At 45.0% G+C, this 17,020-nt stretch overlaps 1 protein-coding gene across 6 annotated transcripts in view; it reads left to right on the top strand.

Annotated features, from left to right (window-relative positions):
- Positions 1-17,020, top strand: part of gtf2ird1 (GTF2I repeat domain containing 1) — a 249,451-nt gene that overhangs the window by 30,675 nt on the left and 201,756 nt on the right. For 5 of the 6 annotated variants that reach the window (XR_015073206.1, XM_085964304.1, XM_085964306.1 and 2 more), the window contains exon 2: positions 14,209-14,349. Coding sequence is in view for 4 of the 6 variants with exons in the window: in XM_085964304.1 (XP_085820430.1) it covers positions 14,215-14,349 (135 nt within the window). In the remaining 2 variants the exon portion in view is untranslated. Of the gene's footprint in view, positions 1-14,208; positions 14,350-17,020 lie in introns of those variants that run through there. The other variant, XM_085964308.1, reaches the window with a different exon arrangement.

The raw sequence follows: 17,020 nt of genomic DNA, 5'->3' as shown, positions 1-17,020 counted from the left end.
CCCCAAGCACTTGAATGTAAGCCCAAGGCTTAGCCACAGGCAGCTTGAGAGTGACGTTCTTCTTCAATTCACAGGGTCATTTGTCCTCATTTCTTCCATTTTATTTTTTATTTTAACCTCATTAATGCAACATTGACCCAGTGAAAATGAGATTAATCAATCAATAGTTTTCTTGGCAGGCCATGGTTTCATCTTCAGGCGCGCTGTAAAAATTATATATCTCGATTTCTGTTGCTGGCTTTCCATTGATCAAGGCTTTTCCAATTTTTAGCTGGTAGTTAACCTTTCGCCACTTGGCTATGTTGTGGATTAATCATAGCACTTTGAGTGAATCATGCTGCTTGACTGTGCGATTCCAATTTTCTGATCACTGTGCTAACAGGCCATCTCATGAGCACTTCCTATCTTGGATAGATCTTTGTTGTCGATTAGCAGATTGATCTTTGTTGTCGATTAGCAGATTGGAGATAAATCCATGCCCGGTCCTAGCCTAACATCCCAGTAGAACAGCCATTTCCCATTCACTCTGGGGTTGCCGATCTTCTAGGATTGTCCTGGAGTCTCCCGGACAAAGCTGTAAGTGACCCGGGAGAAAAACCGTAGGGAATTGGTACTTCCCCTGTGCAGCTGCTGATTTCAATCATTTTGCATAAATTCAAATTGCCCCTCTCCATGGTGAATTTGTTTGGGAATAACTCGGCCTTTAATGGCATTGTGTCATCTGTTGGAACCTCCAGGAAGACGTCCATGTGATAGAATTCCAACACAGCAAACATGTTCCATTCACCCCCATTGCTTAAAATTTCTGATCAAAGCTCAAAATATTCCCAGTTTTGTTTGTCTATGTTTCAATTAACCATCATCAATCCTGAAACAGCACAATTTAGAAACTGATAACTTTCAGTGGGATGTTTTTGAGGGTTTACATCACTGAAAAAATGATTAATTGGACTATGTGAATGTGACTAATCAGACTATAGTGTAAAAATCATAGAATCAGAGAAATTTACAGCACAGAAGGAGGCCATTCGGCCCATCTTGTCTGTGTCGGCCGACAAAGAGCTATCCACCCTAATCCCACTTTCCAGCACTTGGTCCTTGGCCTTGTAGGTTATGGCACTTCAAGTGCATATCCAAGTACTTTTTAAATGTGATGAGGGTCTCTGTCTGCACCACCATTTCAGGCAGTGAGTTCCAGACTCCCACCACCCTCTGGGTGAAAAGATTTCTCCTAAAATTCCCTCTAAACTTCCGACCAATTACTTTAAATCTATGCCCCCTGGTTATTGACCCTTCTGTTAAGGGAAATGGGTCCTTCCTATCCACTCTCTATCTAGGCCCCTCATCATTTTATAAACCTCAATTAAGTCTCCCCTCAGCCTCCTCTGTTCCAAAGAAAACAACCCCAGCCTATCCAATCTTTCCTCATAGCTAAAATTCCCCAGCCCAGGCAACATCCTTGTAAATCTCCTCTGCATCCCCTCCAGTGCAATCACATCTTTCCTATAATGTGGTGAGCAGAACTGCACGCAGTACTTTAGCCACGGCCTAACTAGTGTTTTATACAGTTCAAGCATAACCTCCCTGCTCTTATATTCTATGCCTCGGCTAATAAAGGCAAGTTTCCTTATGCCTTCTTAACCACCTTATCTACCTGTCCTGCTACCTTCAAGGACCTGATGATATTAGCCGATAAATGTGTTCAATCAATGAATATGTTTATATGACATTCCTGTCTGGTATTTTAGTGGCAGCATTAACTCATTTTAAGATACACAGGGTAGCACCTCAGTAAAACAGCGGGCAGCGGAATGCCATACAAACATATTAAGCATTTGTCCAACGGTGATTGCAAGGCGCAGAGGAATGTGTGTTTAATCAGACGGTATCTGGTACAATGATCAGCAATTGGCTGTGGGTTTTTTATTATTTGTAATCTTTACAGAAATCTTGACCCAAGGAATCTAATTGTAAGTTGATGAAGATGTAGATTGTTCTGAATATTTTTAAACTGCAGTTGGGTCTGTAATGTTTGTTATTAAGGTTAGTCGGTAGTTTTATCTGCCCCACACAGTTGGAGCTGATTTCTAGTTTAATGCATCCAAATCAGCAAGCACAGGAGATTGTCGAGCCTTAGTTAGCTGGGATGAGGGGAGGGGAGTTCTTCATACAGAAAGTACTGCAGCATCCTTTCATTAACTTCTTCAAGGTTAATATAAACGGTGTGAACATCAGACAGTGGAGTACTCTATTTCTCAGTGCCAGCCGTGGCTCAGTGGGTAGCGCACTCTCACTCCTGAGTCAGAAGGTTGTGGGCTCAAGTCCCACTCCAGGGACTTGAGCACGTAATAAAGCTAAGTTGACACTCCAGTGCAGTGCTGAGGGAGTGCTGCACTGTCGGAGGTGCCGTCTTTCAGATGAGACGTTAAACCGAGGCCCTGTCTGCTCTCTCGGGTGGATGTAAAAGATCCCATGGCACTATTTCGGAGAAGAGCAGGGGAGTTATCCCTGGTGTCCTGGCCAATGTTTATCCCTCAACCAACATAACAAAAACAGATTATCTGTTCATTATCACATTGCTGTTTATGGGAGCCTGCTGTGTGCAAATTGGCTGCCGCATTTCCCACATTACAACAGTGACTCCACTTCAAAAGTACATCATTGGCTGTAAAGTGCTTTGAGACGTTTGGTGGTGGTGAAAGGCGCTATATAAATGCAAGTCTGTCTTTTTTCTTTTTCTCAATGACACGAAGGGCCTTGAGCGGCTATAGAAGAATACCATATAAGATTTCTGTATGAATGGAATCCTTGATGGTTACAGATTCATTCTTCATCCAATTTAAATAGTAGACAACATTTCAGGGAATAAATAGACTGTTACAGATTGTTCCCTTTCTCTCCTCCTGCTCTCCTGAAAGTGTCGACTCATGGTGGGACATGGTTCACGGGTCCTCATGTTGGGGCTGCTAATTGTGCTTTGCATGTTGCAGACAAATGCGGTACCGAGAGCCAACCTACAATGCAAGGTCATTTCATAGAATCGTAGAAATTTACAACACAGAAGGAGGCCATTCGGCCCATCTTGTCTGTGCCGGCCAACAAAGAGCTATCCGCCCCTAATCCCACTTTCCAGCACCTGGTCCATAGCCTTGTAGGTTATGACACTTTAAAGTGCATATCCAAGTACTTTTTAAATGTGATGAGGGTCTCTGTCTCTACCACCCTTTCAGGCAGTGAGTTCTAGACCCCCACCACCCTCTGGGTGAAAAAGTTTCTCCTCAAATCCCCTCTAAACCTCTGACCAATTACTTTAAACCTATGCCCCCCTGGTTATCGACCCTTCTGCTAAGGGAAATGGGTCCTTCATGTCCACTCTATCTAGACCCCTCATAATTTTATACACCTCACCTCTCCCCTCAGCCTCCTCTGTTCCAAAGAAAACAACCCCAGCCTATTCAAACTTTCCTCATAGCTAAAATTCCCCAGCCCAGGCAACATCCTCGTAAATCTCCTCTGCACCCCCTCCAGTGCAATCACATCCTTCCTGTAATGTGGTGACCAGAACTGCACGCAGTATTCTAGCTGTGGCCTAACTAGTGTCTTATACAGTTGAAGCATAACCTCCCTGCTCTTGTATTTTATGCCTTGGCTAATAAAGGCAAGTATCCCGTATGCCTTCTTAACCACCTTATCTACCTGTCCTGCTACCTTCAGGGATCTGTGGACATGCACTCCAAGGTCCCTCTGATCTTCTGCACTTCTCAGTATCCTACCATTTATTGTGTACAGGTGGACTATCCTTTATCCGAAAACCTCGGGAACAGCCGAGTTTCGGATAAAGGAGAATTTCGGATTTCGGAAGGTGGGTCGGCGGGGGGTCGTGCGCACGACTTACGCTGACGCTCAGCGTAAGTCAGTCGGGGCTGGCGGGGTACGCGGGGGGGGTCGGCGGTTGTCGGGGCCGGCGGGGTACGCGGGGGGGGGTCGGCGGTTGTCGGGGCTGGCGGGGTCCGCGGGGGGGTCGGCGGTTGTCGGGGTCCGTGGGGGGGGTCGGCGGTTGTCGGGGTCGGCGGTTGTCTGGGCTGGCGGGGGGGTCGGCGGGGGGTCGTGCGCACGACTTACCCTTTATCCGAACTTCCGCAACCAGAACCCTCTAAAAACCGAAGGTTTTTTCGTTCAGCGTAAGTCGTACACACGACTTACGCTGAACGAAAAAACCTTCGGTTTTTAGAGGGTTTCGGTTTTCGGAAGTCCGGATAAAGGGTAGTCTACCTGTATTCCCTTGCCTTGTTAGCCCTCCCCAAATGCATTACCTCACACTTCTCCGGATTGAATTCCATTTGTCACTGTTCTGCCCACCTGACCAGTCCATTGATATCTTCCTGCAGTCTACAGCTTTCTTCTTCATTATCAACCACACGGCCAATTTTTGTGTCAGCTGCAAAATTCTTAATCATACTTCCTACATTCAAGTCCAAATCATTGATATATTCCAGAAAAAGCAAAGGACCCAGTACTGAGCCCTGTGGAATCCCACTGGAAACAGCCTTCCGGTCACAAAAACACCCTTCGACCATTACCCTTTGTTTCCTGTCTCTGAGCCAATTTTGGATCCAACTTGCCACTTTGTCTTGGATCCCATTGGCTTTTACATTCGTGACCAGTCTGCTACCAGTTTGATGAGGGATCTTATCAAAAGCCTTGCTGAAATTTTTCCAATAATTTTCCCACCACCGAGGTTAGGCTGACTGGCCTGTAATTACTCGGTCTCTCCCTTTCTTCCTTTTTAAAGAACGGTACCATGTTAGCAGCCCTCCAGTCCTCTGGCACCACACCTGTAGCCAGAGAGGATTGGAAAATGATGGTCAGAGCCTCTGCTATTTCCTCTTAACAGTCTGGGATACATTTCAGCCGGGCCTGGGAATTTATCCATTTTCAAAGATGCTAAGCCCTTTAATACTTCCTCTTTCACTATGTTTATTGCATCTAATATTTCACAGTCCTCTCTGATTGCAATGTCTGCATCGTCCCTCTCTTTTGTGAAAACAGACACAAAGTATCCATTAAGAACCATACCCATGTCTTCTGCTTCCACACACAGGTTATCTTTATGGTCCCTAATGGGCTCTACTCTTACTTTAGTTATCCTGTTGCACTTAATGTATTTATAAAACATCTTTGGGGTTTCCTTGCTTTTACATGCCAATATTTTTTCATGCGCTCCCTTTGCTTTCCTAATTTCCTTTTTAATTTCACCCCTGCATTTTCTATACTCCTCTCTGCTTTCTGCAGTATTGAGTCCTTGGTATCTGTCATAAGCTTCCCTTTTTTTCTTTATCCTACCCTGTATGCTCCTTGACATCCAGAGAGCTCGAGATTTGGGAGCCCCACCCTTTTTCTTTAAGGGAACATATTTGCTCTGAACCCTCACTATCTCCTCCTTGAATGCCTCCCGCTGCCCTGACACTGATTTACCTTCAGGTTTCTGTCTCCAGTCCACTTTGGCTAAATCACCTCTCAACTTAGTAAAAATTAGCTTTTCCCAATTGAGAACTTTAATTCCTGGTCTATCCTTGTCCTTTTCCATAACTACCCTAAATCTAACTGGATTATGATTATGATCACTATCACGGTGTCACGGCATTACGCACTGGGTGCACATCGGGCTTAAGGCTCAAGTTGTTCAGCATCTGCAGCTCTTATAGGGTGCCCGATCACCCTTAAAACTGTGCTGCTATTGAGGGGGAGATCTGGTGGAGAAAGTTGATGAAGCAGAATGGCTCCATTTGGAGGTCCTGGGGAAAAAAGGTCCTTTCTGGAGTCGCGCCAGAGCTGATTGGATGAAGGTGACTGAAAAAGGCAATGTTGTCTCTCGCATGTGCCCTGATCCTGGGCATCAGCGAGGAAGAAACGTGTTGGCCTCTGAAGGGTTACTGAGATAAATGTGCCCATACTTTGCATAATTTTACAATCCCGCCTTGTAATGCATCTGAACAGCACTTCACTGTAAGATTAGTGGAGTATCACAGAGCACAGAGGGAGAATGGACAGCATTCTGGCAACTGTTCATACACTTTCCACTTGCAGAGGCATGCTCATGTTCTAGCAGGGCACTCTGTATTGCTGCCCTGTGTTTGCCACGTGGACCACTGAATGTGGCATGCAACAGATGCCAAACATGCTGTTGCACGTCGAGTAAGGTGGCCTCCGCCCTGGTCACCTAGGTGACACGTCCTCATTCCAACATGTGTCTCTTTTCTAAATGCTTACAGAAGAAGGCTGCGTGTAACGTGGCAGTGTACACAGACTGGAGGGAGGGGGATGAGACTGCTTATGTGGAGAGGGTCCCAGAAATTGTGGCCTAGATCCAATAATAAGAATGGAGGCTGAAGGCCTGCCCCAGCCTCCTGGATAGTCTCAACATTTGTTTACAATTATCTTTCCCACACGCACTCACTCATTTACTCCTTCACACCAGGATAGTATTACACAATAGAATGTCTTCTCGTGTAAGCTGGAATGCCTTACTGCTAGCATTCCAAGATATGTTCCTCTGGTCTTCAAGGTGCTCTAGAGGAGGCAAGGCCCAAGATCTAATGTCCAGCCTCACCGGAGGACCTCACAGCAGTCTGCATCTCTCACTCCTACAGTGGCAATCTCCATCATAGATATATCCAGTCTGTCTCCTGGTGTAGGGGTCAAAGTGAGATGACTAATTAAGAGCCCCACATGGGATATGCATCACATAACATTAATTAACATTTATATGGGCTGGAGTGTAATATTCTACAATGTATTGTGTGTGTAATATCTATATCTATATCTCTCAGAGAGAGAGAGAGAGAGAGCTCTATCTCTATATCTATCTCTCTCTCTCCATCATATTAAAAATCTTATCTGTGTGCATTTTCTGTCATTTATAATGGAAACTGCAGTGCCACCAGTGGTGGGAGTGTGTAATTACAGTGTGATAAGTTTACATAGGATATTTTCTATTATAAATGTGGACATGAGAATTTATAATGGAAAAAGTTGACTGGACGTACATAGAGACGTAGATTTTTTTTTTTTTTACTGCGCTCCAGACATTGCAAGTATAATTTGGTAAAAAAAGAAAGCGAGTAATTTTCTATACCTGAGGAGCTGCCGTTCGACAGAGAAACACTGGCCCTCCCAATGTACTTGGTTTCTATTTGACCTCCAGAATGTGTGTATTTAAAGCAATTGGACCTTAAATGGACAGGCAGGCTACGTGCAGCCTCACCCTAGCAGTTGTTACATGGTGTAGTGCTCCTGTCCTTATAAAACAGGGTATCATCCAATTTACCGTGAGCGACACAGGGGATGTGGTCATTTGTGCATTAAGGCTAGTGCCAGCACTAAATCCACCCAACTCTGAATTTACTCACCGCTGTTACTGCGACAAATGATTTTGTTCAGAAGAGTTAAAAATTGGACTTGACTCTATTCAGGCCCCATCATTAACTCAGCAATCCTGTCCTTTCACATGTGCCGCTTAAAGGAGGCAAGGGTAGCGGGAAATGGTTTCAGTATAAACTATTTCCCACCACTCTAGGCAGTGTTAAATTTGTGAGAATATTCCTACTTTGCCACGCTGTTTAAAAGCCAGTTTGTTTATGTCCTCAATACTTGCCCTTTCAAGCCAGGAAGCTTCACTCTGTCAACTGATCTGCACCCTATAGAATCCCAGGATGGTGCTTCTCTACGGTGGAGGGGATGTGTACTGTGTGGTGGGGTAGGGGGAGGGTGCAGGGGAAATAAATTGGTTTGTATTTGGCTAGCAAGCTAAGAGGTTTTGTCTTTTGGGGGGCAGTACTTTCATACCAAAATAATTGACCTCAGTACCCATCAGTTAGGGAGGGGGGTATTCACCAATGTTCCCGCTCCTTATCGCTATTCCGTGTTCTCTTAAAGTAAGAACAACATTGGCTTGCGTTGTGATGCTTCCCTGGATAAATAACCTGCTGATACTCCTGAATAGATGTAGCCATAAAGAATAGAGACTTGGGAGTGGTACCTGTGTAAGAAGAGAAAATTGGCACAAAATGAAGGAAGTAAAGGAAAGTAGTGTCCCATGACTCCCACCCATATACTTTGTCCTTTTATTAACGACTCAATGGGCAGAAACTTCACCTCGTCGACTTAAGGGGGACGGTTCAGAGAGACAGTCCGAGTCCTTGAGTTGTGTGGGTTTAACAACTATCAGAAAAGGGCTGTCTGTAATTTGAAGCCTGGGCCAGCTTAGCCTTGAAGGGTTAAACTAGTGTAAAGAGGCCTTCTGTCTTGGGACCCATGTTCAGAGAGAAATTAAATTGCCTCTTTGTTGTTCTCCTATCAAGAAGTGTAGGGAAATCGATATTCTCACTATTAAACTGCACACTGTTCTTTCATTTATCGTGTGTAAATAAAGCAGTTATTGGTTTACTTTGGTGTAGTGCTTATTCAGTCTGCCTTCCATAAAGAGAGGCGAATTCACATGGGGCCAGAAATTCGCGGCCAGAAGCGTGAGTACGTTCAGCAGGAACAGCGCATGCGGGGAACGCCGGCATTTCCAGACCCGAGGTCTATTCACAGCACGTGCGACTGCACAGGCAGCACTTGCGCAGTGAACTTTGTGGATTTCAATGATGGATTCAGTGAGGGTAAGTCCTTAGAAGTTACACTTGAAAAAAGCAAGTGTAAAGTTGTTCATTGGCTGCGGAGGAAGATATATTTTATCGTGGAGCTTCTGAAATGCAATATTTTTGTTTGGGAAAGGGAGGGAAGTTATTTTAAGAAATTTTAAGTAAGTTTTAAAGTTAAATTTTTTTTTATTTTTTTATTTTTTAAAAAGGGTTTTCAGAACGGTAGGTAGAAGGAGCAATTGTGGCTGTGTGAATGGAATGTGAGAATGAGTTATGTATGTATGTCCACATATATTCCTTTACGTATATGTATGTATGTTTTATATTCCTTTACTAATGTGTATGAATGTATGTTTTTAATTATGATTTTCCAATAAGTTACTTTCTCTGAAAGTCATAATTAAATAATACATTCATACACATAAGTAAAGGAATATATACATAACACGCAAAGGAATATATACAGACATACATACCTTCAGAAGCTCCACGATAATAAATATCTTCCTCCGCAGCCTCTGGAGCAACTGTACCCATGCTTTTTTCATGTGTAAGTTGTAATGACTTGACCTCACTGAAAGCATTAATGAAAGCGGCGAATTATACTGCGCACGCGCTGCCTGTGCAGTCGCACGCGTTCTGCCTCTGAACCCCTTCGTTCAGAGGACAGGAAATGCCGGTTTTCCCCACATGCACTGTGCATGCTGAAAACCGGCATTTCATCCGGCCAGATGCGTAAGTACCCCGACCGTACTCGCGCATTTGGAAGGGAATTACTGGGCCAACATTTTACATGTCAATAAAATGAAAAATTTAACAATTGCACGACTTGCCCCCTCGCATCTGCGACTGAGGGTCCAAGGAGGTGCATTGCGCAAGAGGTCATCATCGTACATATCCTCACACTGTTCCCTTTGGGGAACTGTATGAAGTGGTGGAAGGATTTATGGCCGTGATTAACGCTCATTCTGTGACCGTAACCATCTTTGAACCAGCCATTAGGGTGGTTAGTCCTATGGCGGGAGGGTTTTACGGGCTCCCACAACCCATCTGAGGGGGGGGGGGGGCCACCAACACCCACGGACGCAAGTATCCCGCTGGATGTCCACCCAGAATTTAAAGTTGGAGCTCCGACTCCACTTGCCGGGACTGGAGTGGGGTTCAAAACCCTACTTCTTCTGGCCCAGCGGCGGGGATGCTTACTGCTACGCAAAAGGCCCACTCCGCACAAAAGGTGACACCCATACGTTTCCTGCGCCTTTTCCCTCCCCGTGACTGGAGCCCTATGCTGCCATTTCACGTTGCTAATCGGATTGGGCCTTTGTCATAGCGGTAGGATCCCCGCCGCTGGGCCAGATCAGGGTAGAGTTTCGAACCCCGCTCCAGACAGTCCCGGCAAGTGGAGTCGGAGCTCCGGCTCTAAATTCTGGGTTGGCATCCAGTGGGATATTTGCGTCCGTGGGTGTGGGTGGCCCCCCCTCCTTGTATAGCTTGTGGGAGCCTGTAAAACCCTCCCGCCATAGGACTAACCGCCCTAATGGCTGGTTCAAAGATGGTTACGGTCACGGAATGAGCGTTAATCATGGCCATAAATCCTTCCACCACTTCATACAGTTCCCCAAAGGAACAGTGTGAAGACACGTATGACGGCGACATTGCTAAATAAATAAATGGAATTAAAAAAATTCTTTTAGGGCTTTTAAAAGTCTTTAAATTGCTTTAATTCTCTTTAAAACTACTTCAGATTACTCAAAATAATGTAAACATTTAAAAAAGTTTATAAAAGTTACCAAAATCTTCAAAAAACTTCCAAAAACCTATTTAAACTGCTGCTTTGCATGTAAAAATGCTTAGCAGCTTGACAGAAACATTGGGGGCGTGTCCAGTGAAACTGAGACCTCAAGGGGCGTGTCTCACTTACACTGCACGCTCCTGGCTTCGCGCTGGCTGCACTCCTGGGCGGCGTGACGTCATACGCTGCCCGGGATTCTTCTTTTTCAAACACCAAGTCCAGGCGTCCCTGGAGCTGATCGGCAGTAGCGCGGGGTAAGTGCATATATGGGGCTTGCACGCGCGGCAAGCCCCGTTCACCAATTTCTGGCCCCTGATGTTGCATTCCAGTATCCAGTGTGCAGAGTAAGGGTTTCCCATTCTGTTCCCTGGGTCATGCTATTTCTCCAGACATTGGGGGCAGGAAAAGTTGCACTCTAGATTGTTAGGGACGTGAAGTCCGCTTCCAGAAGTGAAACGTTGCTGAACCTGAACAAAATATAGACCAAAACTTGTGACACTTTGCCACCAATTATAGGCAGCACAGAAGGAGGCCATTCAGCCCATCGTTCTTGTGCCGGCTCTTTGGTAGAGCTAACTAATTAATCCCACTCCCCCACTCTTTCCCCATAGCCCTGCACATTTTTTCCCTTCAAGTGTTTATCCAATTCCCTTTTGAATGTTATTATTGAATCTGCTTCCGCCGCCCTTTCAGGCAGCGCATTCCAGATCACAACAACTATAGGCAGTTTGAAGGCTTTCATTCTTGTCTGTCCCCAGTTTCTGGCACTCTTAAAATATATGATGGACATATGGCTTGAATGCACTCCTCCCCATTGTATTGATCTAATTTATCCACATATACCTGCCTCCGACTATCTGCCTCACGATATCTAACTCCTGAGCTCCAGGGTTTGCACATTGTTTGGGTAATTCTGTCAGTTTGCTTCCTTTGTTTTGTAATGTCAGATGCAGGCAGTCTCTGTGTAAGTAAGGAGTTCTGTCCCTGGGGGCATTTATGCAGTATGAGATTGCGGAGATGTTGGTGGGGGCGGCGAACGTGTGAATTAACTGTGACTTGTGTGACAACACTCACTTTTTTCTATGGGTCTTCTAATTCAGAATGTGGCATCGGTGATCTGGCTCCCGGCACCTACGCAGTTAAATCTGGTTTCCACAGATCAGTGGGAGACTTGGCGACCCAGCATCACCTTAAAATTCCTGAAAGGAGCAACCCTCCCTGTGGGGGAGAAATGGCTTTCAAGGAATGAAGAAGCCATGCTAGAAGGAGTTTTTAAACCCTTCCCTTCCCACGGGCTCTTTGTGGCCCAACTCTGAATCACGGGTGGTGCCAACCCAGCCGATACCACTCTGTGTGTTGGGGTACGAAGGCATTATGCCAATGCTTGGTCCTGTACAGGTAAATTCACTGATCAAGCGGAGAGTGCAGTTTGGAGATGGGGCTTCAGCGCCTTAACTTTGAGTGTGACTTTCCGCTGGGAGGGCAGGACGACCTGTACTCGTTGACCTACATTGGCTCCCAGACCATCAAAGCTTCGAATTTAAAATTCTCATCCTCGTGTTCAGATCCCTCCACGACCTTGCCCCTCCCTATCTCCGTAACCTCCTCCGGCCTTCTTGCCCTCCAAGGTCTCTGCATTCCTCCAATTCTGACCTCTTGTGCATCCCTGAATTCCTTCATTCTGCCATTAGCAGTCGTGCCTTCAGCTGTCTGGGCCCTAAACTCTGGAATTCCCTTCCTAAACCTCGCCGCCTCTCCCTCCTCCTTTTAAGACGCTCCTTTAAAACTTACTTCTTTGGCCAAGCTTTTTGTCATTTGCCCTAATGTCTCCTTCTTTGGCTCGGTGTCAATTTTTGTCTGATTGCACCCCTTTACTATATTAAAGGCGCTATATAAATGCAAGTTGTTGCTGATGGGTGAATTTACCCTGTAATTTCTTCTTTGTGTATGGATTGTTTAATTAGATCATCCAAGTGCTTTTTGTTGTAATGATTGTATAAAGCCCATTAATTGGTTAAAAGAGCATGGCCCCTCACGAAAAGTAGCAGGAAACTTTTTTGTAATGTTCAGTAAGCACATAACGGTGATTTAAGCGCATCAAAGGGTCACAAGGATGCAACTCTGTGCATGCCCGCAGCTATTACAACAGGGGTGATTTCCCTTTAAGAAATCCTAAGAGAACCTGAATGTGAAGGTGACTCATGTCACGATAAGTTGGAGTCCAAGGCTGCGGATGTCTTTAAATGGATTATTTAAAAATCATTATTCCGCTAGATTCGAGGTCTCCCAAGGTTTGTCTCATTTTGATTTCAAGAGGGCCCACACAGATAACTCCAATTACTGTATAGAACTGCCCAAGTGCCTGTGTTTAACACCGTGCTGTTGACTATATTGATTTGTGTGGAGGGGGGAATTTTAGTGTCTCTGAAGGAGTTAACGTCGGTGATGGGAAAGATAAATGTTGGTGTTAGACTTTGAGCTGTAGTGAAACTAAAACAGTCCACAGTAAGCAACAAAGCTGCAGATGCTGGGCATCTGAAACAAACAAAATGCTGGAAGCACTCGACAGGTCAGGCAGCATAGGATGAGATAACAGTTCAGGTGTTGACCCTTTGTCAGAACTGTATACACTTAATCTGCTTTGTGCTTTTCTTTAACAAAAAGTCCCATACTGTAATGCGGCCACTGACGGAGGACTACACTGAAACAATTTGCTACAAAGCCCCCCCCCCCCCCAATGGGTTCGATAAATTGACCTCTGAGCCGTACAGAGCTCGGGCGGTAGGGGGAGGGGCAATCAGCCGGCGACCCCCCCCCCTCACTATTCAGGAACGCTTGAGGGAAATGTGTACGTATGGGGGTAGAGGGAGGACAGGACCGTGTTCAGCTGTGATTCCTGTCGGCATTCACTGTCGAGGCTCACGAGTAAATGTTGCCCATTTGGGAAAGATGCCAGGAGATGACCAGAGACTGTTGGAACTGTAACTCAGCAATGAGCCAATGCCCTAAGGAGAGGGGGAAGGACAAAATTGGCAAGAAGTTGCTAATTGTGTTTATATCAGTATATATGACTTGGCAGTAGTTACCTTGGCAACCAAGGTCATTTGCAGTGTCAATGCATTTTCAACAGTAGGGAATGACCAGTTCAGACCACAGTATAGAAAGAAAAAAAAGGACTTGCATTTATATAGCGCCTTTCACGACCACCAGATGTCTCAAAGCGCTTTACAGCCAATGAAGTACTTTTGAAGTGGAGTCACTGTTGAAATATCGGAAACGCGGCAGCCAATTTGCACAGAACAAGCTCACACAAACAGCAATGTGATAATGACCAGATAATTTTTTTTTTGTTATGTTGGTTGAGGGATTAATATTGGCTAGGGCACCGATGATAACTCCCCTGCTCTTCTTTGAAATAGTGCCATGGAATCTTTTACGTCCACCTGAGAGGGCAGACAGGGCCTCGGTTTAACATCTCATTTGAAAGACTGCTCCTCCGACAGTGCAGCACTGCACTAGAGTGTCAGCCTAGCTTTATGTGCTCAAGTCCCTGGAGTGGGACTTGAACCCATAACCTTCTAACTCAGCAGAGACAAGTGTGCAACCCACTGAGCCACAGCTGACACTGTACTGGCACATAGTTTGTGAATGATGCATCATTGGTCCTCATACACGGGGGCTGTAGGCCGTACACGGGGCAGAGGAGTGATGCACATGAAAGGCCTTGCGTTTCTGTAATGGATGCCTTATTGATGTTATCTGTTTCCACAGGTAAACATGGCACATATAGGGAGTCTGGAAGAAGGGGCCAGGAGTAATCACTGTCACGAACAGCTACTCATGTGTGGAGTTCAGAGTTTCTCGGACAAGAAGGACATTATCACCAGCTTGGTCTCTGCCTTGGATTCAATGGTCAGTGCAATCTGCTCCAGTACGACAGCCTTTCCTGATAAGTATAACCTCTCAGTTCTGGTATCATCCTTGTGAATCTTTTTAGCACCTTCTCCAATGCCTTTATATCTTTTTTATAATATGGAGACCAGAACTGTGCACAGTACTCGCAGTGTGGTCTAATTAAGGTTTGATACAAGTTTAACATAACTTCTCTACTTTTCATTTCTATTCTTCTAGACATGAACCCCGGTGCTTAGTTTGCCTTTTTTTTATGACCTTATTGACCTGTGTCGCTACTTTTAGTGATTTGTGTATCTGGACCTCTAGATCCCTTTGTTCCTCTACCCTATTTAGACTCTTATTATTCAAGCAATGTGTGGCCTCCTTTATATTCTTCTGTTTCTCTCATAAATACATTTAAAAAATTACATATCTTGCAACATGATTAAAGGTATCTGTAGAATTGCTTGTATATTTCATTAATGATTTACTCAGAGGCCTCAACATCTTTCAAACTACCAGAGGTTGAGTTTCTTCCCCATCACTGACCGCTGAAGAGACTTGCCCAAATCACTTCCCAGCAAGCACCTGGGCCTACATTTCCCAGCATGCTGCAGTGTAAGCATGTGTACTGTGGAGCGAGCTCCTGACATGCAGCAGTATTAGTCCCTGAGAGAACCTGAAAACTCCCAAAGTCAGAGAGAAAAAACAGCTCTAAACTGTAACTATGATTTTGTCTTTTCTTGAAACTTCAAAGTAAAATAAGGCATAAGATTTAGAACTTTTTTCAGTTACGTTCTGGGGTAATTTATTTACTGATGGCAAGGGGGAAGAGGATTTTTAACTTTACCACTCGGGCAGTAAAACGTGCAGTAGATCTCCTCCGCCTGTTTTCTTTTCTCCATTGGAAATGAAAGTGGTTTTGATAACAGGCGGGCTATCCGCTGGTTTACTGTCCAAGCAGTGAAGGTGAAAAATAGCCCCAGAGAGTCCGAAGAATATGCACGCACGCGCACACACACACACACTAGCAGGGGAGCCCCGTGTTGCGAGGGCTTTTTTGGGGCTGGTCGATGTGTGGGCTGGGAGCCTGGGACTGGATTTGGGTTGTCGGCAGTTTCCAGGGCTTTTTTGGGTGTGTGGGCCGGAAGCCTGGGACTGGATTTGGGCTGTCGGCAGTTGGAGAAGCCTAGGCCCGTTTTGCACTGTTTTTTAACCTAAACATTTCTAGCTTTTAATACCTTCAAAGATGAAAGTTAAAGTACGTATAAAACATTTTTGGTAAATCTTTTTTTTAAAAAAAGAAACTGACCTGGATTACGAAAGTTTTGAGCTGCCCTGGCTGCTGTATAATGGCTGACAGATGCCTGAGATGAAAACGATTAGTCCCGCCCACACACACACCGATTGGCCAACCATCAGGTGACTGAACTGTAGGATTGGTCAATCATCACGGCACAGGATTGGTCGACCTTGACGTCAATCAATGCTAATGAGTGGAATTTTGAAGGTTTTTTATATAATGTGCGAACAATTTTTGTCCGACGAAAAAGTAAATACACCTACAAGTGTCCCCTAATGATGAGCTTTCTTTTGATATAACACATGTGTAGGTACGCTCTAACTTTTGATTGTATAGCCGGACAGAGAGACATATCCTTTTTTTATATATATATATATATATATATATATACATACATACATACACACACATTATATATTTATTCATGGTTCCATTCTTATCTATCCAATCGTAGCAAGAAAATCACCTGCAATGGCTTCTCGCTCTCAAGTCCCCCAAGGATCTATCCTTTGCCCCCTCCTAAGAATATAAGAAATAGGAACAGGAGCAGACCATTCGGCCCCTCGAGCCTGCTCCGCCATTCAGTAAGATCATGGCATGGCTGATCTGATCTTGGCCTCAACTCCACTTTCCTGCCTGTTCCCCATAACCCTTGACTCCCCTGTAGCTCAAATATCTGTCTATCTCGGCCTTGAATATATTCAATGACTCAGTATCAACAGCTCTCCGGGGTAGAGAATTCCAAAGATTCATGAACCTCAGAGAAGGAATTCCTCCTCATCTCCATCTTAAATGGGCGACCCCTTATTCTGAAACTATGCCCCCTAGTTCTAGATTCCCCCACAAGGGGAAACATCCTCTCAGCATCTACCCTGTCAAGCCCCCTCAGAATCTTATCTGTTTCAATAAGATCACCTCTCGTTCTTCTAAACTCCAATGGGTATAGGCCCAACCTGCTCAACATTTCCTCGTAAGACAACCCCTTAATCCCAGGAATCAACCTAGTGAACCTTCTCTGAACAATGCAATGCATAGTCATAGAGTTATACAGCACAGAAAGAGGCCCTTCGGCCCATCGCGTCCGCGCCGGCTATCAAGCCCTGTCTAATCTAATCCCATTTTCCAGCATTTGGTCCGTAGCCTTGTATGCTATGGCCTTTCAAGTGCTCATCCAAATGCTTCTTGAATGTTGTGAGGGTTCCTGCCTCTACCACCTTTTCAGGCAGTGAGTTCCAGATTCCAACCACCCTCTAGGTGAAAAAGTTTTTCCTCAAATCCCCTCTAAACCTCCTGCCCCTTACCTTGAATCTATGCCCCCTTGTTATTGACCCCTCTACTAAGAGGAAAAGTTCCTTTCTATCTACCCTATCTATGCCCCTCATAATT

This window comes from Somniosus microcephalus, chromosome 22 (assembly GCF_052327205.1).
Source record: "Somniosus microcephalus isolate GS21.2 chromosome 22, FLI_Smic_1.0, whole genome shotgun sequence".
In the NCBI taxonomy this organism is placed as follows: Eukaryota; Metazoa; Chordata; class Chondrichthyes; order Squaliformes; family Somniosidae; genus Somniosus; species Somniosus microcephalus.
This window is presented reverse-complemented; position numbering and strand designations above follow the sequence as displayed.